Here is a 25,921-nt window from a genome sequence, read left to right as displayed (position 1 = left end):
ATCAACGGGGATACTTCATTGACGTCACTGTGGGCTGGTCTCAGAAGGCACATGATGCTCACATCTTTAAGAACACAGGACTGTTCAGAAAGGTGCATATAGGAACATTCTTTCCCAGCCAGTGGATTACCATTGGCGATGCAGAAATGCCAAGTGATTCTGGGGGACCCAGAGTATCCTATGCTCCCCTGGCTCATGAAGGCGTACACTGGCCACCTCAACAGCATGAATGAAAGCTTCAGCAGGTGCAGAATGACTGTTGAATGTGCTTTTGGTAGGTTGAAGGGACGCTGGTGGTATTTACTCACTAGACTGGATCTTAGTGAGCAAAATATCCCAATGGTTAGAGCTGCCCATTGTGGCCTGTGAGGCAAAGGGGGAAACGCTGCCATCTGGGTGGAGGTGCAGCCAAGGGGGCTCCAGGCACCAGCAAGCCAAGCACGTGCTTGGGGCGGCAAGCAACTGGGGGCGCTCTGCCGGTCGCCACGAGGGCAGCAGGCAGGATGCCTTCAGTGGCATGCCTGCGGAGGGTCCACTGGTCCCGCGGCTTCGGCCCCGGGACCAGCAGACCCTGCACAGGCAAGCCGCTGAAGGCAGCCTGCCTGCTGTGCTTGGGGTGGCAAAATGTCTAGAGCCGCCTCTGGGAGCAGCGGCGGTCTGGTGAGCTTGAACAGCCAGCCACAAGGGCCATTACAAGATCCCAACATGGAACTATGCAGCTGAAGGAGATTTTGAAAGAGCACTTTAATGATCAGCCATCGTAGCGTTCTCTGGACCTGGAGCTTCAGGTGCTGTTAGAAATTGTGTATTGCTCGCTGTACACTTATAAATATGACTGGTTGCATAGTGATACTCAAAACCCACCATATTTGTAAATGTACAGCATGCACCACACACAAGCTCAGGAAAGCATTCTGCAGTATGTATTGTGATTTGATAAAGATAACTGTTCTCCATAAATAGAACTTTATTGGGTGAGAAAGACAAAATGTGCAAAAAAACCCAAGACAATGTCATACAAATGGGCCCTACCAAATTCACAGTTTGTTATGGTCAATTTCATGGCCATAGGATTTGAAAATTGGTAAATTTCACATTTTCAGATGTTTAAATATAAAATTTTAAGGTGTTGTAACCATGGGAGTCCTGACTCAATGGGGGAGGGGGTCAAAAACCTGTTGTATGTGTGTGTGTGTGGGGGGGTCATAGGATTGCCACCGTCAGTGCTGTGCTGCCTTCACAGCTGACCCGGAGGTGGAGGTGTGTCTGATCTTCCTGCCCCCTCCCCCCGAGCAACTGTGCAGGGGATGGACAAATTCTGTCCCTCTCCAAGCCAGTCAGAACTAGGAGTCCTCTTTGCTTTCGTACTCTGAGCAGCACAGGGAAGACTGGACCCACATCCACAAGTCTCCAGCTGCAGGAACCTCTGTGGCCACTGCCTAGTCCCAGAGTATCCTGCAGCAGGGAGACACACTTGGAGGTGGGTCTGATCTCTCCCCCACCACCCAAAATGGCTGTGTGGGGGGATGAACAAGTCCTGTCCCTCCCCAGCCCAGCTGGAGCTAGCAACCCCCTTTGCTTGGGTGCTCCTAGGAACAAGAGGCAGGGCCGGTGCAAGGATATTTTGCTCCCTAGGCGAAACTTCCACCTTGCGCCCTCTGCCCCCACCCCTCCCCCCAGAGCATTGCTTATTATAAACTTTCAAAAATGAATACTGCATAATGTGGCATTGTTCATTAGAATTAATACATATTTGGATTGAAAATTTATTAATTTCATTATTTAGCCTACACATTTAATGAAAATAATTGAATAACCTGACAGGGTGTGGGGCTGGCTGGCTCTGGGCAGGGCAGGGGATGCGAAGCTGGTTGGAGATGGGGTGTGGGGTTGGCTGGAGACAGCGGGTGCGGGACTGGCTGCGTGCAGGGCAGGGGGTGTGGGGCTGGCTGCAAGCAGGGCAGGGGCTGCAGCAGGGGCTAGATGGAGACAGGTGGTGTGGGGCTGGCTATGGACAGGCAAGGAGTGCAGCAGGGGCTGGTTGCATGCAGGGCAGGGAGTGAGGGGCTGGCTGTGGGCAGGGCAGGGGGTGTGGGGTGGCTGGAGACAGGAGGTGTGGGGCTGGCTGTGGGCAGGGCAGGAGGTGTGGGGCTGGCTGCAGGCAGGGCAGGGGGTGTGGGGCTGGCTGCGGGCAGGGCAGGGGGTGTGGGGCTGGCTGCGGGCAGGGCAGGGGGTGTGGGGCTGGCTGGATACAGGGGTGTGGGGCTGGCTAGAGACAGGGCAGGGGGTATGAGGCTGGCTATGGGCAGGGCAAGGGGTGCAGCAGGGGTGGCTGCGGGTAGGGCAGGGGGTGAGGGGCTGGCTGGAGGCAGGGGAAGGGGTGTGGGGCTGACTGGAGGCAGGGCAGGGGATAAGGGGTTGGCTGCAGTCAGGACAGGGGGTTCAGCTGCCATGGATGGAGCTGGAGCACAAAGAGCAGCTGCAGAAGGATGAGCTGTTGGACAGAAGCTTCTGTGAGGAACCAGCTCTGTCCCATGGAGAGGTACCACTGAGGGATCTGCATTTTAAATAGCTGTGGGGACGCCCCTGCAGCCCCTTGCCCTCTCAGCCTCCTGGGCACTGGCTCTCTGCGGCTTACTCCCTAGGGGCTCAGCCCTGCTCCTCTTGCCCCCAGTCCCTCATTAGGCCTGGGTGCACGGAAAGCATGCAGCATATCTTTGTACTGTGTTAATGACTCCTGAACTGGTGGGGGCTATGTCTAATTGCTGCCACTATCTCTTTCTTTGCTGGGCAATTAGATGACAATTAACTTGGAATAGCCCAGAGGGGTCAGAGTAGAGAAGGAGGGAGGAGAGACCTTTAGGTTTCAGTTCTGTGAAAGCCGGTAAACTTTTCTTTTCAGCTGCCTATAAACAAACCTAGTAGAGAAAAGAGTTTCTTCCCCACATCCCCTCCCCCCAAAAATCGGTTATGATTTTAATGGATCCAGAAGCAAAATAATTCTGTAATCAAAAAGACAAGTTTCCTGCTTTCCCTTCCACAAAGATCTATTTCCAACCCAGGTAACTTATTATTTATTATCTGTAGTAACTATGTTCTCACGTTTGAATGATACACTATAGTGGTGTCGGAGTCCTTTGGAAATCCCTTAGCTCTTTTGCGGTGTTGGGAGTGAATGCTAGACCCTCGGTTAATTACTTTTACCTTACTTCATGTGCCCATCTTTTGGTCATTAATTTTTGAAGTTAAATTAGATTTTCAAAACCCAGCTTTAAAATGATGTTCATGCCGATAATTGCAATTTAATTGTCCAAACGGGGAAATCGATGCCTTGAAATTATGGGATCTAATTTTTAAATTGTATTAAAAATGTGGCATTATAAAGGGGAAATATTTTAAAAGGTTTTACCAGCATCCCCATTACTGTTACCCAGGATTCTGCTTCAAGCAGTAACACAGGAGGGAGAGGGCAATGGACAGATTAGTGTTCAGTGGTACTTCAAACAAAAAGACATTTACTCTTAAATTATCTCGTTGATAATTGATCGCCTAATTGACGATCGAATATCATGTATCAAGTACATCAAAACTTCGCTGAATAAGCTTGTTAGCATTTCTAAGGGGGACACTGAACATTCCAAACAGTGATAAGGTTTCTTATCAGCCATACTTCAACCCTCCCCTCACCCCCCACTATGCCCTGACTGGGCAGGTGGGCAGCTCCGGTGGAGCTACCGCAGTGGTGTCTGTGGGAGGTCCACCGGAGCCGCGCGAGCAGCCGACCGTCCGCAGGCACGACTGTGGCAGCTCAACGGGAGCTGCCTGGTGCCCCCTCCGGACACCCTGGGTTGCAGGCTGCTGCGGCGGCGCCCTGACCCGGGCCAGGGGACCCCCTGGACTGCGGGCTGCCGCGGCGGCGCCCTGACCCAGGGGAACCCCTGGACTGCGGGCTGCCGCGGCGGCGCCCTGACCCAGGGGAACCCCTGGACTGCGGGCTGCCGCGGCGGCGCCCTGACCCAGGGGAACCCCTGGACTGCGGGCTGCCGCGGCGGCGCCCTGACCCAGGGGAACCCCTGGACTGCGGGCTGCCGCGGCGGCGCTCTGACCCCGGGGAACCCCTGGACTGCGGGCTGCTGCGGAGGCGCCCTGACCCAGGGGACACCCTGGGCTGCCGGCTGCCGCTGGCAGCTCAGACTCTCTCTCTGTCCCAGCAGCAGCGGCTGCTCAACCATTTAAAAAAAAATTTGAGGGCGCTTTTTGGCGCCCTCAAATCTCGGCGCCCAAGGCAACCGCCTAGTCCGCCTAAATGGTTGCACCGGCCCTGACAAGGGGACATTGGATTTCATGGGGAAGAACTTATTTCATGGTCTGTGATGCATTTTTCATGGCCATGAAATTGGTAGGGCCCTAGTTATACATATTTGTCTTCAGACTGTCATGAAGCAGGGCAGAGACCTCAAACTGGTGGTAAGTTCTATAATTAGATTTCACCAACCCAGGAACAAATGTGAATCTTGAAGCACTATAACAGTCTTACCATGGAGTCACAGACAGTCCCCTTGGCCATGCCAGTCTCTCTTGCCACTCAGGCAAGCTGGGCTTAGTGATAGTTGGTTGCTACATACCAAAGACCACAAAAGAGTCAGGTAGCTTTCAGTCTCAAGAGACCAGTCACTTATCCCAGATCAATTTCTACCTTAGATCTCACACCAAAGATAATGCTTATAACCAGTCCTACTGTAAACCATCTAAGGATTTATTAACTCAGGAAAGAAATGAGAGCATAATTACGAAGTTTAAAGCAGGCAAACATATACACAAATGAGTTGCTCTATGGTTTTAAAAGGTGACAGACGTGTAGCTATCTGTCAGCTCTGAATGTCTTTTAAGGCTAACCCAGGAGACCCTGCTGATCTATGCCTCTGTTTCAAAGCTACAGCCCTGAGAGAGTCCAAACAGCAAAAGAGAATAGAATATTTTCTTGTCAGCTATTTTTACTACCCTCTTCCAGAATTCAAGCTAATGGGATGAGCTGTTTTGCATGTAGCCTCTTCACGAGTGTGAAGGGGCAATTAGCAAAGTATTTGTATTGTTATGTTCCATAATGGTCTATTGGTTTTGACAGGCCTCCTTGATAACTAGCACATGATCCCTCCTGACTGAATTCACAGTTTCAGCGCAAACCTTTTTAACAGTTATAAAGCAAAAACTTAACTATTGCCTTATAGCATGTGATAAAGACACCATATGTGAGTTATTACATGCTGCAATTTACAAGCATTTTGTAAAGACTAAACACATTGTTATAAGTTAAATACCCATCTTAACCATAGTAAATTGTAGGTGAAACAGATTGGTTTCCAGTGATGAATTTGTCAGTGCTCAACTAAGGCTTAAAGCCTTGGCAAAAGCTAGCACCTGGTCTGCCAGTGTCACAATATTGTTAACATAAATTAACAGAGTGGAACTTTAAAACTGGAAAGGCATGGGAGTAAACATTTCTGTCTATTTAAGTGCACAAATGTAGTGTGTTGTGGCTACACATACCCCAGTGTTGGTTCTCACAGGTCAGTATGTGGTTTTCCTTTCTGATGTGGAGCAGTATGGGTGTTGACATGCCCTTTGATACCACGTGGCATGTTGAAGGGTGTAGGAAGCAGAGACCATGGAGTTCAAGAACTGCAAAGAGTGGAGTGCCCAGGATTTTTGGACCTGTAGATCATAGAATATTAGGGTTGGAAGAGACCTCAGGAGGTATCTAGTCCAACCCCTGCTCAAAGCAGGACCAACCCCCAACTAAATCATCCCAGCCAGGGCTTTGTCAAGCCTGACCTTAAAAACCTCTAAGGAAGAAGATTCCACCACCTCCCTAGGTAACCCATTCCAGGGCTTCACCACCCTCCTAGTGAAAAAGTTTTTCCTAATATCCAACCTAAACCTCCCCCACTGCAACTTGAGACCATTGCTTCTTGTTCTGTCAACTGGTACCACTGAGAACAGTCTAGATCCATCCTCTTTGGAACCCCCTTTCAGGTGGCTGAAAGCAGCTAGCAAATCCCCCCTCATTCTTCTCTTCTGCAGACTAAATAATCCCAGTTCCCTCAACTTCTCCTTATAAATCATGTGCCCCAGCTCCCTAATCATTTTCGTTACCCTCCACTGGACTCCTTCCAATTTTTCCACATTCTTGTAGTGTGGGGCCCAAAACTGGACACAGTACTCCAGATGAGGTCTCACCAATGTCGAATAGAGGAGAATGATCACATCCCTCGATCTGCTAGCAATGCTTCTACTTATACAGCCCCAAATGCTGTTAGCCTTCTTGACAACAAGGGCACACTGTTGATTCATATCCAGCTTCTCGCCCACTGTAACCTCTAGGTCCTTTTCTGCAGAACTGCTGCCTTTTCTGCAGAACTTCTGTCCTAAGTGTAGGACTCTGCACTTGTCCTTGTTGAACCTCATCAGATTTATTTTGTTACAATCAGCCAGAGTCAGCAGCATTTGTATTTGCTGCCTGAGAAGACCCATTAAATTTTGGTGCATTTCCCTCTCCTTGTACTGTGGAACTCTTAGGACTGTTTCCTGTCCCCTCTTTCCTTCTCCATGCTGTCTGTCATATTGGCCTTCCAAGCCCTATGATCTCAGTCCAATGCAGTACTGGCTTGCAGGGTCTCACTTAACATGTCCTCTTCTTTCTCTTCCTCGGGCTCAGGCATTCTGCGGGCATGGAAGTGTTATTCCTCAAGGCCATCACACCAAACACTGCTGACAAAACCAAACCGATGTAACATTAGATTTAAAGTCACCACGGAAAGGGAGAGAGACGTTTCAAAACGATTTCCATAAACACTTTAGATAAGAAATGCTTAGTGATGCTTCAGCTCTGGAGCACCTGCACACAGGGCTGGGTTCCAGCCCCAGTCATGGTGAGCATGGCCTGCCAGGGGCAAGCAGGGAAAGGCTGATCTGTTGCATTTCAGTCCCTATTCCAAGGCTATGAGTATAGGGCAATGGCACTGAATATTGGCACTATTTTCCACAGGCGGTGGTGGTTCTAACTGATGTCTCACTCCGGAGGGTTACAAAGGCACAGAGAGAAAAGCCTGATACACTGTTATCATTAGACCCCTTTCTCTGCTGGAGTAAAGAGGCCAAGAAGTCACCATAACTGATTATCAGTGAATTTCCCTATTGTAAGGGGTCTCCTCATGTGGTGTAGAACAAGCTGTCAATTCCCCTGTCACCCTTCAGCCTTCCCACAGGCCTGTTCTGTTCATTCCCTCTGCAGCATCTGGCACCAGTCACTGTCAAGGATGCTGAGCTAAATGGACCCTTGGTCTGATCTACTATGGTCATTCTTACGTATGCTTTATTTTCGGGGTGGGGGCATTCCTGGGGAAAGAGGGTGTGTCTGGATTGCAATCCTCAAACTACTCTTGACAGCTTGTTTGGGGCTAGCCCAGTGCAGAGCAGTACTTAAGGGTGCTCCAACTTTGCTGCTGTCACCCCAAAAACCCTGCAGTGCCAATTGGCAAAGGATTCACTGTTCTGTACAGTTCCTGTCAGGCCTGACAGACTCATTACACCTCGCATGCTGCTTTCATAGTGTAGCAATGCAGTGACTCACCAGCACGGGCCTCTCGCTGGTCATCCAGAGAATTAGATTTTCCAGCCTTGGAGCATCCTCTGCTGGCCAATGTCTCCACCCAGGGGAACCCCCAAGCCTCTACCCTCACCTCAGGTCAGTGACTACTGCCGTCACCATCTAGCTCCCACTCACTGGGGCAGACTGCAGTCTACACCACTCATCATCAGCAAGAAGGGTTTGGACCTGCTGCCTTTGCCTACCCTGGGCTGCACCTCTGCAACTCCAGTATCCTTCCCAGTCTTTACCAAGGCCTGCAGCCTGAGGGTTTTCCCACCTAGAGCTCACCAGCTCCTCTGGCCTTTCCCCAGCCCTGCTCCACTCTAGGTACCCTGCTGCACTCCCAAGCCACCAGGCCTATCTCTCTCCACCTCTAGAGAATGACTGTCTGAGCACCTGCCTCACAGCCCTTTTATAGGGCCATCTTGGCCTGATTGGGGCATGGCCTCAGCTGTAGCTGCTTTCCCAATAAGCCTACCCTATTGGCTCAGCTGCAGCCCTCTCTAAGGCTGCTTTTAACCCCTCTTAGCCGGAGTGGGGTGACTGCCCCGCTATAGATAGCGTTTATCCAAAAAGGGTCGTGTGAGGTGTCTATTACACGCTTATGTCATACTGATCCTCATAATCAAGGTGAGATATATTGATGGATGATATTTAAAGGGTTATGTTACATATGTAGATATTCTGAAAATATGTCTTAGTGTCTGTGTCCCAGCAGATTTGTCACACAGGTTCTGCTAGCCAAAGGGATGTAGATTCACCTGTCTGACTAGGTTCATATGTAAATTAAGCATTGTAAGCCAACACAGTAGAAGTCCATTTTTCACATGGAGTGAACAGGAGGATGTGAAACCAATTTGGAGCCAGCACCTTAGGAAAGGAGCCACAGAAGTCAGCCTGACTCTAGGGACAAAAACAATGGACTGTGGGGGAGAAAAGGAAGGTCAAAATCCTTTTATCCCTTACCGAGAAAGCAAAGAGGACAATGCTTTTTGCATTCATGAAAAAGAAATCCCAACCAGTTCTGGCTGGTGATGCTGGGAGATTGCTTTAGGTGAGAAACTGTTTAGACTATGAGAAGGGTGTTCTACTTTTGTTCTATTTGCAACCATTTCTGTTCCCACTTCTTATCCTTTCTCACTAGCTCTTAGATCTTAGCCTTTTGTAATAAACTTGATTTTCACTATAGATATATCGGAATGCTGTGATGTTATAAAGGACCTGATCCTGGGTTGTATCAGCCAAGCTGCATTTAAACTGTTCCTTTAGAGACCGCAAACCTGTTGAGTTCTGTGAGTGTTCAGTGGCTGGACACAACAGGAGAACACTTCAAGCGGGCTGATGTATATCTATCACTAGCCTGCAGAGAGAGAGTGAGATCTGAAGAGACCTGGAAGGCAGCGCTTGTGTGGCCAGAGGCTGATGGTTTCAGGGAGATGAACTACAGCCGGCACAAACAAGGCTGTTTCACACTAAGGGGAGGTAGAAGTGAGTTGCCTTACAAACCTGGGTACTACCACAGCTGGGCTGATGGATTGGAACTTGGCTTTCCCACATTGTAGGAGTGTGCCCTAATGTCTAGGCTAGTGGTCTTGTATTCTCTCCTGTTAAAGCTGCTCCATGCCATTTTTTGTATAAACTACTTGACTAGTCATTGGGCCAGAAAGAGAATGAGAATTACTCTATAGCTTGCTGGCAAGGGCACTCATCCGGGAGGTGGGAGACTCAGATTCATATCCAGCTCCAATGACCGTTGAATTATTTATACACAGTGGAATAGTTTCAAAAGTAGAGACAAAGGGCTAGTCTACACCAAAAACTTACATTGGGATAGCAATGTCTTTCAGGGGTGTGAAAAATCCACATTCCTGAGAGATGGAGCCATGCTGACCCAACCCGCTGGTGCAGACAACGCTAGGTTGACAGAAGAATTTTTCCATTGACCTAGCTACTGAGGTGGATTAACAGATTTAAATATTTTATTAAAGTAAATGCTTGAAATGAAATATACACAGGTTGAGAGGGAAGGTACTGTACATCTGGGGTCAGGCTTGGGTTATGGGAGGTTACAGATACCGTTTGCAAGGATGAAAAGATACATACATATCGCATAACCGGCATATACCCAGATTGGGGTGCAAGGGTTTTTTAAAGTCAGTGAATAAGTGGGCTCGGGTTCTACTACAGCAATGGGAAAACCCCTCATGTTGCTGTAGGGAGTGTTTGTGTTGACATGGTCCAGCACTGCAACATTTTCAGTGTATACATACCCTAAGGAAAACTCACCCCAGAATATTCCATAGCCCAGTGCCTAGGACACTTTCCTGCAATATGGGAGACCCAAATTCAAATCTCTTCTTCATATCAGACAGCGAGGGGAATTAAACTTGTATCTCCAATGCCCCATGGGCTAAAAGTTACAAGGTTGGTAACAGCTGCACGTCTTTGTCTGGCTGTGTTGTAAACTGTGTATAAAAATTACAAGTTGATACGACCAAGCAAATTCACATCAAATTTACTGTGGGAGCTTCAGGCTCTGGTGCAGCAACATCCATCCTAGTCTCTCCCTGTAACACATGCACTCTAGTCTCCTGTGGGCTGTAATACTTTGGTCTCATTTCGGCCGATGGGTTTAGTGTGCAGGTGCTGGCTGCTGGCCTGTACACATAGGAGGTCAGACTAGATGATCTTCTGGGCCTTTCTGGCTTTAAACTCTATGTCTCTAAATTAACTATTAACAAACAACCTTTTTGTCCAAACAATGTGCCTCCCTCTAGTGCTGAGGGGCTATTCTTAGTAGCAATGGGGAGGATACAGCTCTTCCTTCTCAAGGGCATAGCACCAGACACGCATAAGACTTTCGGTGGCAGAGCTTCCCAACCCAGGACACCTTGCCAGCAGCCAGCTGCTCAGCTCCCACATCCCCCCCACCCAGAAACCCCCACCACAGCTGGCAGCAGCAGCGAATTAGTTAGCAGCCTTGACTGGGGTCCGCCCTCGTTAGGTTTCAGGGTTAACGCCTGGTCGAAGGGCGGGAGGGAGCTCGCGGTCCGCAGCTCCTACAGCTCCACCCGGCCTGCGGCGGCGCCAGGCATCTCCGCCCCGCCCCTCTGCGCCCCGGCCCCGCCCTCTGCCCTCGCTGCCACACTCCGCATGGGCCCCGACGCGCGCCGCGCCCTGCCCCCTGATTGGGCGGCGCAGGCGGACGGGCGCGCGCCCGCGTGTGGGCGCGCCGAGTCCCGGCTGGAGAGCAGCGGGTTAGGTTGCGCCGAGCGTTGCGAGCGGTTGCGCCGCGCTCTCTCCCTTGGTAACCGGAGTGCGGGAGGAGGGGCGGCGGGGACTGTCCGCCGCTGCCAGCAGCCCCGGGGCCCCTGCCCGGCTCCACCCTCCCGGCCGCCGAGAGCGCGAACGCGGGTCCCGCCGCGGGGAGCGGAGCGAGCGCGGGGCGGCGGCGGCTGCAGCATGTCGACGGGCGGGGACTTCGGGAACCCGCTGCGGAAATTCAAGCTGGTTTTCCTGGGCGAGCAGAGCGGTGAGTGACCCGGCTCCGGCCCCCGCCTCACCCCGGCCGGACCCCCCCCCCAGGCTCGGCAGTGGGGAGCGGCCCGGCACCCCCGCCGGGCCGGGATCCGCCCCCTGCGGGAGCAGGAATCCCGCCCCCCGTCCCATCGGGGCCCCCCACGGGCCCCGGCCTCTCCCGCGGCGGCGGGGCGAGCGGTGCCCTCCCTGCCCCGGAGCCGGGGTGTGGGGGAGCAGCCCCTCGCCCCACCGGCTAATGGAGCCTGCCCGGCGATCGCCGTGGGGCCAGGGCGGAGGGGGCGCGCTTCTCGCTCTGCCCGGTACGGTGTGGGGTTTGGTGCCGCTGGGTCCCAGAGCCGGGCCCGGCCCGCTGGGGAAGGGCGATTGTCACCTGGTGCGGAGAACGACGGGTTGGGAAACTGCTGCGGGAAGCCGCCCTCTGTCCCCGCCTTTCTGTGCATTGATTCATTTCTCCCCTTGAAATGGTTGCAGCTGGATGATGCTTGACTGGGATCAAAGAATCCTGTGGCACCTTATAGACTAACAGACGTTTTGGGGCATGAGCTTTGGTGGGTGAATACCCACTTCATCAGATGCATGTATTCACCCACGAAAGCTCATGCTCCAAAACGTCTGTTAGCCTATAAGGTGCCACAGGACTCTTTGCTGCTTTTACAGATCCAGACTAACAGGGCTACCCCTCTGATACTAGACTGGGATCTTTACCTTAATGTCTTAAATTTAGCCTCCCCCCCAAAAAAAAAGGGGGGGGGGAATCAACTGGTGTTTGCTTCAGTGGGGTCAAGAGGGGAAAATGAGACTGGCCAGTACTCCTCTGAATGTATTTTAATTACTATCTATTTGTTAATGGGGGGGAGAGATATCCAATAGTGCAGTTCTGGTAGAAGCAGCTGCTGATTTCATATGACCTGGGTTAGGTTGGTTTCCTGGGGAAGGTGGAAACAGAGACTGGCAAGTCTATTAAATAGTGGATTTTTATTTTTTTTAAGGAAACTGTGAATTACATTCCAGCAAAGTGTTTCTAACACCTTAAATATTTAATGTAGCAAATGAGAATTCTCTCCCCCTCTTTGATGGAAGAAATCTGAATGCCCACTTCCTCTTAAGGAAAAGGCCCTCGCTATCTCACCAATGCAGAGCAAAATCCTGATTTCACTTCCTTGGGAGTGGATTACTTTATTGAAATATATTGTCTGCATTGGTAAGATGTACTATAACGAGACACTCTGATTAGAGGGAAGCAAAAATATTTAGTCTCTTCTGTCCCTGGGTGGGGTGGAGTTGGTATCTGCTGCCACAGCCAGCACTAATACGGTTTGATATCGGTCTGGAAAGGGATGCTAATCCATAAAGGATCCCTTTTACCTTCTCCGAAATGACTTACATTTTGGTGTCCCTTCAGTCTCCTTTAAACTGTTTTGCTGGTGGGAGACTACTGTTAAAGCAAATCAAGCCATATACATGAGCAGTTTTCTGCCTCTTTCCTTTGTTGGGAGAAAGCTCTTTTCCATATTATGCTCATGGAGTGAACACTGTATGCCCAACTTGTATATCTTTTTGGGTAAGTAGCCTAATACAGAAAGTGAGGTGCTGCCTGGACAGCCATTTTCTGAGAATTTCTGAAGAGGGTTGTGTGTAAAGACATTGTTCGTACCAAGTAAATATTGATAAAATGAGTTTAAAGTGCTTGCTGCACACCCCTGGGATGCTGATGCTGCCTGTTTTCTTGTGTTGCTGATATTTAGTTTGGGCGAAGCCTTTTAGTATGGGTCTCAAAGGAAGATTTTTAGTTTCTAGTACTGCTTATTACATCTCGGTAGGTAGCTTTCTTAGTTGACAAATGAATTTCTCACATATTTAAGTTCTATCCAACATACTGCAGACCGCCTAGTGTCTACCACATCTTCCAATCCTGTTCATTTTTGTGCTTGAGCTAATCATATTTGTACCAGAAAGGTTTACATGATTCCCATTGAGAATACTACGTATATATTTTGGAGGTTGGGGGGAAAGGAGATGATCATGAGTACAATGTAGCAGAATGCTACCAACTAATGCACACTTCTGATGTACATGATTAAATGAGATCCTCATGTACAGTGGAAAAATCACTACTTTTTCCATGCTTTCAAAGTGAGGTTTAAACAGCCCCATGCCATCTTGAGGTAATTGTGTATGAATTATTTTTTTAGTAGCCTGTTTGACTCTTCAAGCGCTATATGTAATGGTAACTAGATAAATGTGCCCATAGTGATGTTCTTCTGTGCAATGAAGATAATGCACATGCATCTCTCATTATGCAGTGGCTCAGTGCTGTGAATTTTAATATTGGATTTTGCCACCGTTTTTCTCATTCTCCTTGTCCTTTTCGGGTTGGTGAGCGAAGGTGCTGAGAAATCTAGAAACAAAGAAACCCTTGTAAAAGAGCAGTATTTACAAATCAAGCATCTGTTTAAAAAGCTGCAGCTGGAATATCTTTTTCACTTCCTGTTTAGCTAAATCGTTGTCTGCCTTGTTGGAAGGCCATAATTAAAGAGATCCTACTGCTGCTCAGAGGACAACAGAATGCTGCTTTTGCATTGTTTTTCTTTCAGTCATTTCAGAATGGCAAGTGAAATGTTACAGTGGGTTGTGCTGCTGATTAGCTGGAGATGCATGCCAGGACTAAGATCAGACCTCTTGTGTTAGCTGCATTCAGTCTTTTCAATAAATATATGTTCCATGATTCTTAATTGGAGTTTGTCAAAGGTTTTAATAGCTTGCACAGGATAATATCTTGCCATGTGAAATTGGATATGTTTGTGGAGGTTTCAGTTTTAAATAAGACACAGAAAACAATGTTAACAGTAAAAGATGCAAATCACATTTATTGTATTAAGCCATATTACAGCAGCCTTCTCCCTAGGCATGTTTGCTTGGTCTGCAGTGATTCTTCCTGATTATGCTATTCCTTGTTATCTGCTGCAGGTTCTCCTGCTGTACTAAGATGTGTGTGCTTCTGATTGGTTTGTTTGTTTTTTTTTTTTTTTTTTAAGATTATAAACCTCCACCTTCTCCCCACTTCCGGTGTCTCCTCAGTTACTTATATTGCCTGCCATTCATGCTTTAGTTGAATCAATACCTTGAGAGCTCTCCATGCTGGAGAAGGAAAGCTGACACACTGCTGCAGTCTTCTGCCAGTGCCGATCAGTCTGTGGTGGTGTGTTGGCTGGATGACATAAAATCACTTGCAGCTTCTTTCAGGATTTACTGCAGGGTGCTTGTTCTCAGCTGAAGTACATTTTTACTTCCAAACTAGATTAGCAATACTTGCTGCAAATGTCTCTGGATTCCTCACCAGCCTGCAATTTATTCCTTGTCTGGCTAAAAAGAGCTCTGTTTGAACCTTGTCTTTTTTGTCTGTGGTATAAAGACACTTATTAGGCTAGCAGTGAGTAAAATTTAACTGGTGCTAGCCTTGATTGAATTACTATTTCCATTATTGCAGATTACATAGAGTTTAGTAGTGTTAAATATGTTAATCTTCCCTGAAAAGATGGAGCTTTGTGCTGAGGATTTAGATGCAGCTAGAGTAAGATAGATATAAAAAATCAGTCTCCGGTACCTTTTGATCGTGTTTTCTTTCAGGTGATTTCTGGCAGACTAAATGTCTCAAGTTAATATTTAATTGCTCTTTCTGGTTCAGATTATCAGCTGGAGTGGCACAAACCACCCTTATTAAAGTAATTTTTCAAATAAAATTGCTGTGTGCTTGTAAACTAGAAAATGTTCAGCGGTCTTGTTCTCTTCATTTTTGTCTTGCATGTATGCCCCTCCTTTCATTCTTGTTATACCTCACCAGTTTCCTATCTGAGCAGGCAGGAAGAATTGTATGCCAGTGGCAGGTAATAGAAGTATTACTCTTGCTGATTTCATTGCATGTGTTTATACCGTGAGTTTTATTAGAAAGGAAACCTGGAGGGCATCTATACAGGGACATCAAATGCGAAGCAAGAAATCACTTGCATTGGTATGTCAGGTAGGGGTGGGGAGAGAATGTCTGTCTGCCTTTTCCCCAGGCTATAGATGCTGCCCTGCAATGGATGACCAGAAAAATCAGCTATGTCAATCTGTATCTATTTTCTAAAGCACTGTATCATCACGGTATCTAAGTGTTGTGCAACAGCTAGGGGATATATTTAATTGTGTTTTGAAATGACTTAACAATTGGGTTAGTTGACACAATGCTGGCCAGTATAGAGCCGACCGAGTCATGGTTTCCATGTCAGCTAGCCATGGGACCAGAGGCTTGTGTGTGACTGCCTGACACAGTGGTGATCTCAGCTTAGTAGTCAGCAACTGAGGACATCATCACCATGTAACTTGATTCTTCAAGTATGATTAAACTTGCAGTGAAGACAAGTCTGAAGAAGCATTGATCTTGCCTGCCAAAGATTAAAATCTTGTATCCTTCTCTCGTTCCTGTGTTTACCCCTTGTTCCACTGTATTTGGGATATTGTTATTGAGGTCCAGTGGTTAGGGCTGCAGCCTGGGATTCAGGAGACCTGGGTTTAATTCCTTGTTCTTCCACAGACTTCCCATGTGTCTTTAGGCAAGTCACTTACACCTCTTGTCTCAGTTCTCCATCTGTCAAATGGGATAATAGTATTTCCCTACCTTACAGATGTGTGGTGACAATAATACATCAAGGCCTGATCTACACTTAACACTTAGGTCAACCTAGATACATCACTCAGAGTGCAAAATATGTAGTTAAGATACCCTAAACCCTAGTGTAGACAAAGGCTGAAGGAATAATTCTTCCATCGACCTAGCTACTGCCTCTCGAGGGGGTGGATTAACTATGCAGTGATGGGAAAACTTTTCTGTTGCTGTAGCAAGTTTCTGTACTACAGTGGGGTAGGTGTAGCTGCAGCTGTTTCACTGTAGTGCTTGTAGTGTAGACATAGCATAAGGGTTGTGAGGCAATCTGATACTATAATAATGGAGGCCAGATGCGTGTTGACTATATATCATCTGTTGGAGGATGGCTTCATTAGAGAGAGAGAGATGTTGTGTTTGGATCCAAAGACACTAGCAGTTGTCTGCATTTATGCAAATGCCATCTACAAAATGGATAGAGATTAAATGATCTTCCCTGCCCCTAAAGGTGAACTGAGTTCTAAAAAATACAACTGTTTAAGGGCTTGTCTACACTACCCAGCAATCGCTCCAGCGGGGGGTCGATAAATCGACCGCTGAGCTCTCCCCCATCGACTCGGTACCCCACCAGAGCGAGGAGCACAAGCGGAGTCGATAGGAGAGCATCAGCTGTCGACTTACTGCAGTGAAGACGAGTAGATCTCAGTACGTTGACTTCAGCTATGCTATTCTCTAGCTGAAATTGCACATCTTAGATCGACCCCATGCAGTAGAGTAGACAAGACCAAATCCACCAGTTAGCCTTTGGATGTAGAAGTAGCTAATCTTGCCTCACTGTTGTGAGGCAGTGGGTAGATGTTATCCCCGTTTTGCCTTAGAGAAGCTAAAACAAAGGTTAAGTACCTTGTCTGAGCCTATGTGGCCAATGGTAGAGCCAGGATTAGAATTTAGGGCCCCTGGGCTGCTAATTCCATGCTCTTTCTTCCAAACCACAGTGACTTGTTAAACTCCTTAAAGAAGACAGGTAAGATAACATCTGAAAACAAGAAACAATTAGTTCCCTTGTCACTTGCCTGCTAAAACCTGGGTTTGCAGTTCATTAATTCTAAAAAATTAAATGTACATACACCTCAGTTGGCGTAAGGAATGTTATCCCCATGTGTGGTGCAGGTGCTGTGATGTGGTGTATGCTGCTGCAGGAAAGAGCTGTGTTTTGAGGACCTGAAATATGGCCCACATGGGGTAAATGGCTTTTCTGCTCACCTTCTACATGTGACCATGTCTTCCTATAATCCTGTAATAACTAAAATTCTCTTGTGGTCACTGGTTCCCTAACTTTCAGGAGAAGTTTGCTAGTGACAGCTGCTTCTGTGCTGGTAATAGTTTCTCCCAGAGGGAAGATTTAAGTCCCTGAAAACGTCTTTCCTAGTATGAATGAGCCTAGTTAAACTCAAAATAAATACCTGCACTCATTTTATTATTTGAGCCCCCTGCAGACTGTTTATGTGCACAAGCTGACTTGGAGCTCACTCTTCCTAAGTAACTCTTGCTGGCTCAGTAGAATGCTTCTAAACTAGGAGGAAAAACTGTTTTGACTGCAGCTCTTCACCATGGTAGTGACTCATGTTAAATTTATGTGAACATGTGGTGAGTTCTCAGAATACGCTGATGGTCTCGACTGGCTCCTCGAGGGGAGTATGATCTCTGTTTTGTTCTGCATACCATTCTGAATTGTGCTTCACTGCCGGCCCACTCTGCACCCTGACAAATCACTGCTGTAGCCAGAACTCCAGCCTTGGCTGCACTGAGCTGCTAAACAGTTAAATCTTTTCAGAGCTCTTTTCTTAGCCTTCTAGAATGTCTGGTCTTAGATTGCACTCATATAAATTGGCCTTGGGGAAGTCATGTCCCTCCCCCCTCCCTGCAGTTGCACAAAAGAGGTTGGAGATCAAACTGTTGTTCAGTGCTTATTTTGGTATTTTATTTTCTTTCTCACATTTTCACAAAGACAGAGAGACAATCCTTAACATACCAACTGCCAGTAGAGGCCGGCCCCAGCTAAAACCAATACTTGCCCCAAAGTCTCTCCCCACCTCCCACCTGGTACCTGACCAGTCTACTGCCATGGCAACAAATTACAACTTAACACCCCTAAGTTACGTGTGCAGCCCAGCCCAAATCATGTCACTAAACTGTTGCTACCAGAACTGCTGCTAACTCACCATCCTACTTTAATAGGTCAGATTTTAAAAATAGTCAACAAAACATAAAGTCGGTACCAATCCAAATTTCCCAAATTTCAGGGTCTGTTGTACCATGAAGGAGAGGGAATCCCAAAAGTATGGATTCTTCTTCTGCTCCAGGGACTTAACCCAGCAACCCACACAGCAAGAGCATCTCAGTCAATCTCTACTGCCATATGTGGCATAGGCTGAGGTGTAGATACCCCTGACCATTGAGGGCAACAGAGATGAGCAGTAACTTACACCTGTAACTGACTAGGAAGGAATTGCAGAGCTCTGAGCACTGATGTTCCATGCTCATGGCAGTCACTCAGTACTGCACAAAGTCTCAGGATAGCCGTCAAGAAATATTTCTTAGTAGAGCACTTGACAGCCTCTCCTCGAAGTGTCACAAATGAATGCCTCTCAAAAGGTTCGCACCAGAAAGGAGCAGTTAGAGCTTTCTGGCCTGGTCTGAGTCACAGGGCCACTGTGATACCCAAATATTTAGGAACTTAGATAGCTCTAATAAGATATTCCCAAGGCTGAAACATAACATGGGGATTGCCATGCTGTAGGCCTTGCATAAACAATGCAGAAAGAAGTAAGGAAACCGAGGTTAACAATGGACAAAGCATAAACTCACAAGTGGGCTTGTAAATAACAGTTAGATTAAAAAAAAAAAAGGTGAGGAGTGGTTGATAAGCTTGCAGCTGCAGCATTGCTCACTAGCATACTTTGTAGCTCGTGGACGGTTCATGATCTGTACAGGGATTGGTTACAAAAATTAGTAGACTAATCATAAGTTAGATCAGTCATAAAGTGGATGATACACTTAATACTATTGAGTATCATGATTATGTACATTGGATGTGTGGTATGCCCTGTAAACACCCCCGCCCTCAACTTGAGTCTGATCAAGTCAAGTGTAGTTTGATTGTATGACTGTAAAGAAACTGCAGTGATGAGTCTGCGGTTGAACTGATTTGTTGGATTCCCAGGAACTGGATAAAGCGTTTTCCCAGAACTGGCCAAGGTGTTCTGGATAAAGTGAGTGAAAAAGAGCTCTGAAAAATCCCACCACCTGCCAGATTAGCTGAACAGTCCTAGATCTTGTCTTCATCAGTGGGCAGAATCAGCTGCTTCAGAGGCATGTGCAAGAAACTCTGCAGTTGGAAGTGATGGAATAACCCACCCCACAAAGAGAGTTTCTTCTAACCTGCCTTCATTTAGAGGTTGGCTTATACTCTGAAACATGTGGGTTCAGATCCTTTCCAGCCCTTTAAAGTCTTGCTGTTTTAACTTCAGACTTACTGCTCTTCTTTTGCAGTGTATTTTGTGGGAATGAATTCCACAGTTAACTGACTAAACCATTATATTAAAAGATAGGGCAGTTTACTCAGTAGTTAGCATAGAGGCCACCTAGGCTCATTCCTCAAAATGTTTCACCTTGTCAGCAAGCACAGTTTGCATCTGATCAGGTTTGAGTTGCAGTTAATTTACTTAAAGTTTTTGATCTCAAATACTAGTAAAGTAGTGGAAACTGTATAGTCTGCCTTAGATGAAAAGGAGATGAGACCTCCTAAGAGCCTCATTGGCAAAGCTGTGAGCACGGGGAAAGCAGTCAGTAACAGAATGAAATTGATGTGATCCTTATCAGTTTCACTGCTGCCAACAAAATTCTGGATAGCTGCTGTGGAAACGGATCAGTTTTCATATCTGTAGGTTAGGAAAGCTCTGAGCCGGGGGGCAGTGGAGCAGTCTGCAGTCATGGGAAGACAATGCTGCCTCAGTCCGCTCTTGGGAAAACTTTCTCTGTGGAAGTATTTAACTTCTTTTAATGAAGGTGTTACATTCTGGAAAAGTTGGTGGTATCGGTTCCTTACCTGCTCCCTCTGCCCCCAGCCAAAAAAAAAAGGTGGCTGGGAGAAAATCCAGTGGATGTCTGGGTTGGAGGGGGAATGAGAGGATATCCTTTATTTTAAATGCAAAGAGCAAAAGGGCACCGTGCACCAGGATTGAATCTCAGTGAGAGCAGCTGGAGCTTCGAATTTGGTAGAGGGCATTAGAAATACAGACAACTGGAGAACACTTTCTATTACAGAGGCAACTGAATCACCCAGGATCTTAGTCCCTGGTGCGCAGTCAGTTCTGAAGAAATGAACAGAGTTGTTCAATTGTTGTTTTTTAGCTGCATGATTTGGCTGTGTCTGTAGCACCTGGTCCACAGCAGATTTTAATTCCTCCTTGTTGTAATAGGCATCAGCAGACAAATCCCAATGCTGGAGGCTTGATGCCTTCTTTTGGTCCCTCCTGAGAGCTGCTGTGACCGGCTTGTTCTTCTGGCTTCACGTTAGTGAGTTTGCAGCAGCAGCTTTTAAATAAAATGTGTCCACAGTTCACTCAAAATGGCTGAAACTCCAACTAAAGAAAATGCTTCATCCTGCAGAACTACTCTGGAGACTTCTGGGATAGCTTTACCTAAGCAGTTCCTGCTGCTGCAGCAGACCATCCCTACGCATCTGTGGCCATGCTGTGCAGCGAAAGGAGGCTCCGATTAAAAAGGCTGAACAGACTGATAGCCCCATGGGAGTTTGGCACAGAGCCTCAGGCAGACACAGAGCTTTCATCTCTGACCTCTTGAATGCCTTGCATAGCGCTTTCTCGAGAGCAGCTCGAAGGAGCCTGCCCTGTTTCGGGACCAACCTGTCAACTCGTGTTCCTACAGCCTCTACATCCAACAGCCTCAGCCTTCAGAGCTGGCCCCTGCAATCAGTTCTTCATGTGCATGTCTTAACTGTCTGTTCATAGAATCATAGACTTTAAGGTCAGAAGGGACCATTATGATCATCTCGTCATTCCTCCAGCTCCCTCCGTTTCCATTACTCTTAAAACTGCCTCAGCTTCCTTTAATCCAAATTTTGGCTCTTCTGCCAGACAACCACCTCTAATACCTTTCACTTCAGATCATAAGTCTTCCCTGGCAATTATGTCTCCATCCTGGCTTCTCCTTATTTTAGTTGCCGTATAAATCCCACACAATCTGGAGGAGGATGGGCCTTTTTTTTTTTTTTATAAGTGCGCCCCAGGTGGAATGCAAGTTTCTGCCTCTCTTGGTCAATTGGTGGATGATCTAATCTCTCTCTCCGCTTGAGAGAGGGCTTCTGAGCCCATAAGAGCACTCAGAAAAATGTAAAGTGGCAGACCAGTCCACTCTACTAAATGAAATATCCCAAGACTTTTCTCTCTTTCTCCAGAAAAGACCTCGTCCAGTTAAGAATACGTTGTAGGGAAATGATGCAATATTTGTGTTGTGGTTGTCTAGATGCCCCAGTCATGGACTGTGACCCTATTGTACTAATCACAGCACAAACTTATAATGAAAAGACAACCTCTGCCCCAGGAATTTGCAATTTAAATAAAAATCCAGAGAGAGATGTTTGTGGTCGTCTTCACTTTGAATTTTCTAATTTAATCCCTTTGGGAGAACCTTGAACTCTGAAAAGGAATTATTTGGGGATCTTCTCCTGTGGTACTTGGTCACAGTTAGTCCTTCACCCGAGAAGGAAATGGGTTCCCGAATGACATTGTGTATAAAGTGGGTGTGGTAACATAAACAAACCAAAAAACCTAACCTTTGACTGTAACTGTCGTAATTGAACGGGGAGTACTTGTGGCACCTTAAACTAACACATTTATTTAAAAATAAAAATAAATTTGTTAGTCTCTAAGGTGGCACAAGCACTCATTCTTTTGGCTGATACAGACTAACACAGCTACCATTCTGAGACATATCATTGAGTCTTTCTGCACACAACTTGGCTGTGTGAGAATGGGTCAGATATTCCAGATCAGCTGCTAGCCATGTCTGTCTGATTCCTGGTTTCAGGCCATGTCTACATCTAAAATTTTGCAGCGCTGGTTGTTACAGCTGTATTAGTACAGCTGTATAGGGCCAGCGCTGCAGAGTGGCCACACTTACAGCAACCAGCGCTGCAAGTGGTGTTAGATGTGGCCACACTGCAGCGCTGTTGGGCGGCTTCAAGGGGGGTTCGGGGAACGCGAGAGCAAACCGGGAAAGGAGACCAGCTTCGCCGCGGTTTGCTCTCGCGTTCCCCGAACCACCCTGCAAACCGCAGGGAAGGAGACCTGCTTGTTCGGGGAACGCGAGAGCAAACCGCGGCGAAGCTGGTCTCCTTTCCCGGTTTGCTCTCGCGTTCCCCGAACCACCCTGCAAACCGCAGGGAAGGAGACCTGCTTGTTCGGGGAACGCGAGAGCAAACCGGGAAAGGAGACCAGCTTCGCCGCGGTTTGCTCTCGCGTTCCCCGAACCCCCCTGCAAACCGCAGGGAAGGAGACCTGCTTGTTCGGGGGTTCGGGGAACGAGAGAGAAAACCGGGAAAGGAGTCCAGCTTCGCCGCGGTTTGCTCTCGCGTTCCCCGAACCACCCTGCAAACCGCAGGGAAGACCTGCTTGCTCGGGGTTCGGGGAACGAGAGAGCAAACCGGGGAAGGAGACCAGCTTCGCCGCGGTTTGCTCTCGCGTTCCCGGAACCACCCAGCAAACCTCAGGGAAGGAGACCTGCTTGCTCGGGGTTCGGGGAACGCGAGAGCAAGATGGGGAAGGAGACCAGCTTGATTACCAGAGGCTTCCTCAGGTATGCTGGGATACCTGCTTATTCCACGGAGGTCAAGAAAAGCGCTGGTAAGTGTCTATACTTGATTACCAGCGCTGGATCACCAGCGCTGGATCCTCTACACCCGAGACAAAACGGGAGTACGGCCAGCGCTGCAAACAGGGAGTTGCAGCGCTGGTGGTGCCCTGCAGATGTGTACACCTCCTAAGTTGCAGCGCTGTAACTCCCTCACCAGCGCTGCAACTTTCTGATGTAGACAAGCCCTCAGTGTTGAGCTCTGTCTTGTCTTTCCAGCTTCTGTCATGAGACAGCACAACAGCCCTTGAGGGCATTGACTGACTGCCCTTTGCCTTACATTTCAGGTGTCTGAACTTTCAGCACAATGTAAGCTGCTTGCATTTCCTTTCCAGAGGAGGGGAGGGGGAGGAGAGGAAAGAATTACATGAGTGCCTACCTGAGACATGTAGGGAGTGTCAGAATTGCTTTCTTTGGTATGTGTCGAATAGTTTAGAGATAAACGACTGGCAAGTACTTGTCTGAAATGCCTGGTTCAGATAGGCCAGACTGCTTTTGGTTGGTCTCTTCAGGTGCTTTGCTTTCAAAGAATTATTTTTATTTTTTTCCATTGAGAACAGGGAGCGCAAGGAGACGTGGCTCTTGAGGGTATGTCAACACTGCGCAAAAATATATATACACACAGCTTGGGTTAGCTAACCCAGGGTGCTGTCACTGGTTAAAATAGCAATGAAGACATGGCACCTCGTGTTGGCTGCTCAAGTTAAATCCGATAAAGGAACCTGGGGTTGAACTCAAGCGCTTAACTTGAGCGAAAAACCAAGTTGCTGTTTCTTCACTGCTTTTTAACTCAGGTTAGCTAACATGGCTTAAGAACACATTCTTTGCAATGTAAACATCCCTTCAGTCATCTGCTAAACTGACCACCAATTCCTCTTCAATCTGAATGGAAGTGGGAGGGGAGCTCCTGTTTCGTGTCCAACCAGAGATCTTAAAACACTTGTAAGAGGGGACAGGACTGAGGCTCCGCAGCCACTGTGCAGTGAATTGGCAGCTGCAGAGCTGGAACAGAATTTCTCTTGAGTCCCAGCGTAGTGTCCAATCCACAGGATCACAGTGCCACTTAAAAGCAGTTCCTCCTACCGCATGGAATGAATGCATTAAAGATGCTCTTATTTGTCTGTGTTTTGGAGGGTTTTAGAAAGAAGTGAAGAATGGTTCTTGCAATTAATTAGAACCAACAAATGTATGTCCCTCCAGTGCTAGATCAGAGAGGGAGGGGTTTAGCATTATTCCTCCTCTGAAGTGTATTGCTTAAGGGGAAGCACGTTTGCTCCAAGGTATGCGCATGCATGGTGCCTCATCTAAGCTCGGTCGGAAAGTTGTTCTTTTTTTAAACAACCTGCTGATCGAGAAGAGCTGCAGAATGATCCAGTGGATTGGGAGTCAAGAGATTGTTTCATTCCTAGCCCTGGCACTTACCTGCTGTGTGACTTTGGGTCAGTTAATCTCTCTGTGCTTCTGATTCCCCTCCCAGCATTTGGCTCTTTGGAATGCAAGCTCTTCAGGACAGGGACTGTCTCTTGCTGTGTGTGCGGTGCATATTGGTCCCCAGTTTTAGGATGCTTAGGATGTCTATCTTATCAATGAGATTCCATCTCAAGATGCTCACTATTACCATGAGTATCCATTGAGCCTGATACCTTCCGGCCCTTAGGAATATGAGAGCCTCATGAAATCCTGCAGACCTTGCTTACACCAAGAGTCTCTAGATCAGGGGTCGGCAACCTTTCAGAAGTGGTGTGCCGAGTCTACATTTATTCACTCTGATTTAAGGTTTAGCGTGCCAGTAATACTACGTTGTAATGTTTTTAGAAGGTCTCTTTCTATAAGTCTATAATATATAATTAAACTATTTTGTATGTAAAGTAAATAAGGTTTTTAAAATGTTTAAGAAGCTTCATTTAAAATTACATTAAAATGCAGAGCCCTGTTAGGATATAGATATTCAAGCCTGTGTACAAAGGCCTATGCTTTAAGAATTTAGGTATATTCTTATCACTTAGTTAGTTATAGAGGTATAAAAGAGAGACACTGATTTTGATTCTATCTGTGTAAGGGCCTACTCTCACTGTGACAGTCTGAGGCCCTGTTTAGTCACATTGAAATAAGGCAATCTGGGGCTGTTAGGAAGGTGATCAGATCGATCATCTCCAGAGAAAGGGAAGAGCCTAGAACATGTAAAAGGAAATTTAGTTTGATAGTTTTCTGTCTGGTAAGAACTCACTTATCAATAGACACAACTGGAAAACCCGTATGTCTGTATAGATGTAGTTGTGAAATCCTCACTTCTGTATTCTTTTGTATGTTTATCTGCATAGTCTCTGTCTGGTTCTGTGATTGTTTCTGTCTGCTCTATAACAAGGCCACCCAGAGGATTCAGGGGTCCTGGGATCTTCGGTGTCGGCGGGTCCCACTTCGGCAGTAATTTGGCGGCGAGGGGTCCTTCCACTCCGGGACCTGCCATCAAAATGCTCCAAAGACCCGCGGCGGGGGCCCCCGCTGTTGAATTACTGCTGAAGCAGGACCCGCCACCGAAGACCTGGAACGGAAGAAGCTCTGGGGGCCCGGGCCCCGCAAGAGTTTTCCTGGGCCCTCAGAGTGAGTAAAGGACCCCGCTCCAGGGGCCTCAAAAAACTTTTGTGGGAGCCCCTGCGGGGCCCGGGGCCTGGGGCGAATTGCCCCACTTGCCCCCCCTCTGGGCAGCCCTGCTTTATAATTAATTTTGCTGGGTGTAAACTAATTAAGGTGGTGGGATATAATTGGTTAGCTAATCATGTTACAATGTTAGGATTGGTTAGGTACATTTTAGTAGAGTGATTGGTTAAGGTATAGCTAAAAATATTACTATATAAATTAGGGGCAAACAGGAAGTAAGTGGGGATTTGAAAATAAGGAGAAAGGAACTTGGGTTTAAGCTTGCTGGAAGTTCGTCCCAATAAACATCGAATTGTTTGCACCTTCGGACTTCGGGTATTGTTGCTCTCTATTCATACGAGAAGGACCAGGGAAGTGGGAGAGTGAAGGAATAAGCCCTCTAACAAGCCCCCCAGACCGGTGGCCAGGACCCGGGCAGCATGAGTGCTACTGAAAATCAGCTCCTGTGCTGTGCCGCAGGTTGCCTACCCCTGCTCTAGATAGTTTGTAGAACCCACTGG

General features: G+C 47.5%; 1 protein-coding gene across 2 annotated transcripts in view; it reads left to right on the top strand.

Annotated features, from left to right (window-relative positions):
- The first annotated feature begins 10,917 nt into the window (after nt 1-10,917).
- RAB6A (RAB6A, member RAS oncogene family) overlaps nt 10,918-25,921 on the top strand; it is a 109,617-nt gene continuing 94,613 nt past the window's right edge. Inside the window, exon 1 of one of the 2 annotated variants that reach the window (XM_050931080.1) lies at nt 10,918-11,180. In XM_050931080.1, the coding sequence (XP_050787037.1) occupies nt 11,111-11,180 (70 nt within the window). In that variant the 5' untranslated portion in view covers nt 10,918-11,110. The remainder of the gene's footprint in view (nt 11,181-25,921) is intronic. The other variant, XM_050931073.1, reaches the window with a different exon arrangement.

This window comes from Gopherus flavomarginatus, chromosome 1 (assembly GCF_025201925.1).
Source record: "Gopherus flavomarginatus isolate rGopFla2 chromosome 1, rGopFla2.mat.asm, whole genome shotgun sequence".
Lineage (NCBI taxonomy): Eukaryota > Metazoa > Chordata > Testudines > Testudinidae > Gopherus > Gopherus flavomarginatus.
This window is presented reverse-complemented; position numbering and strand designations above follow the sequence as displayed.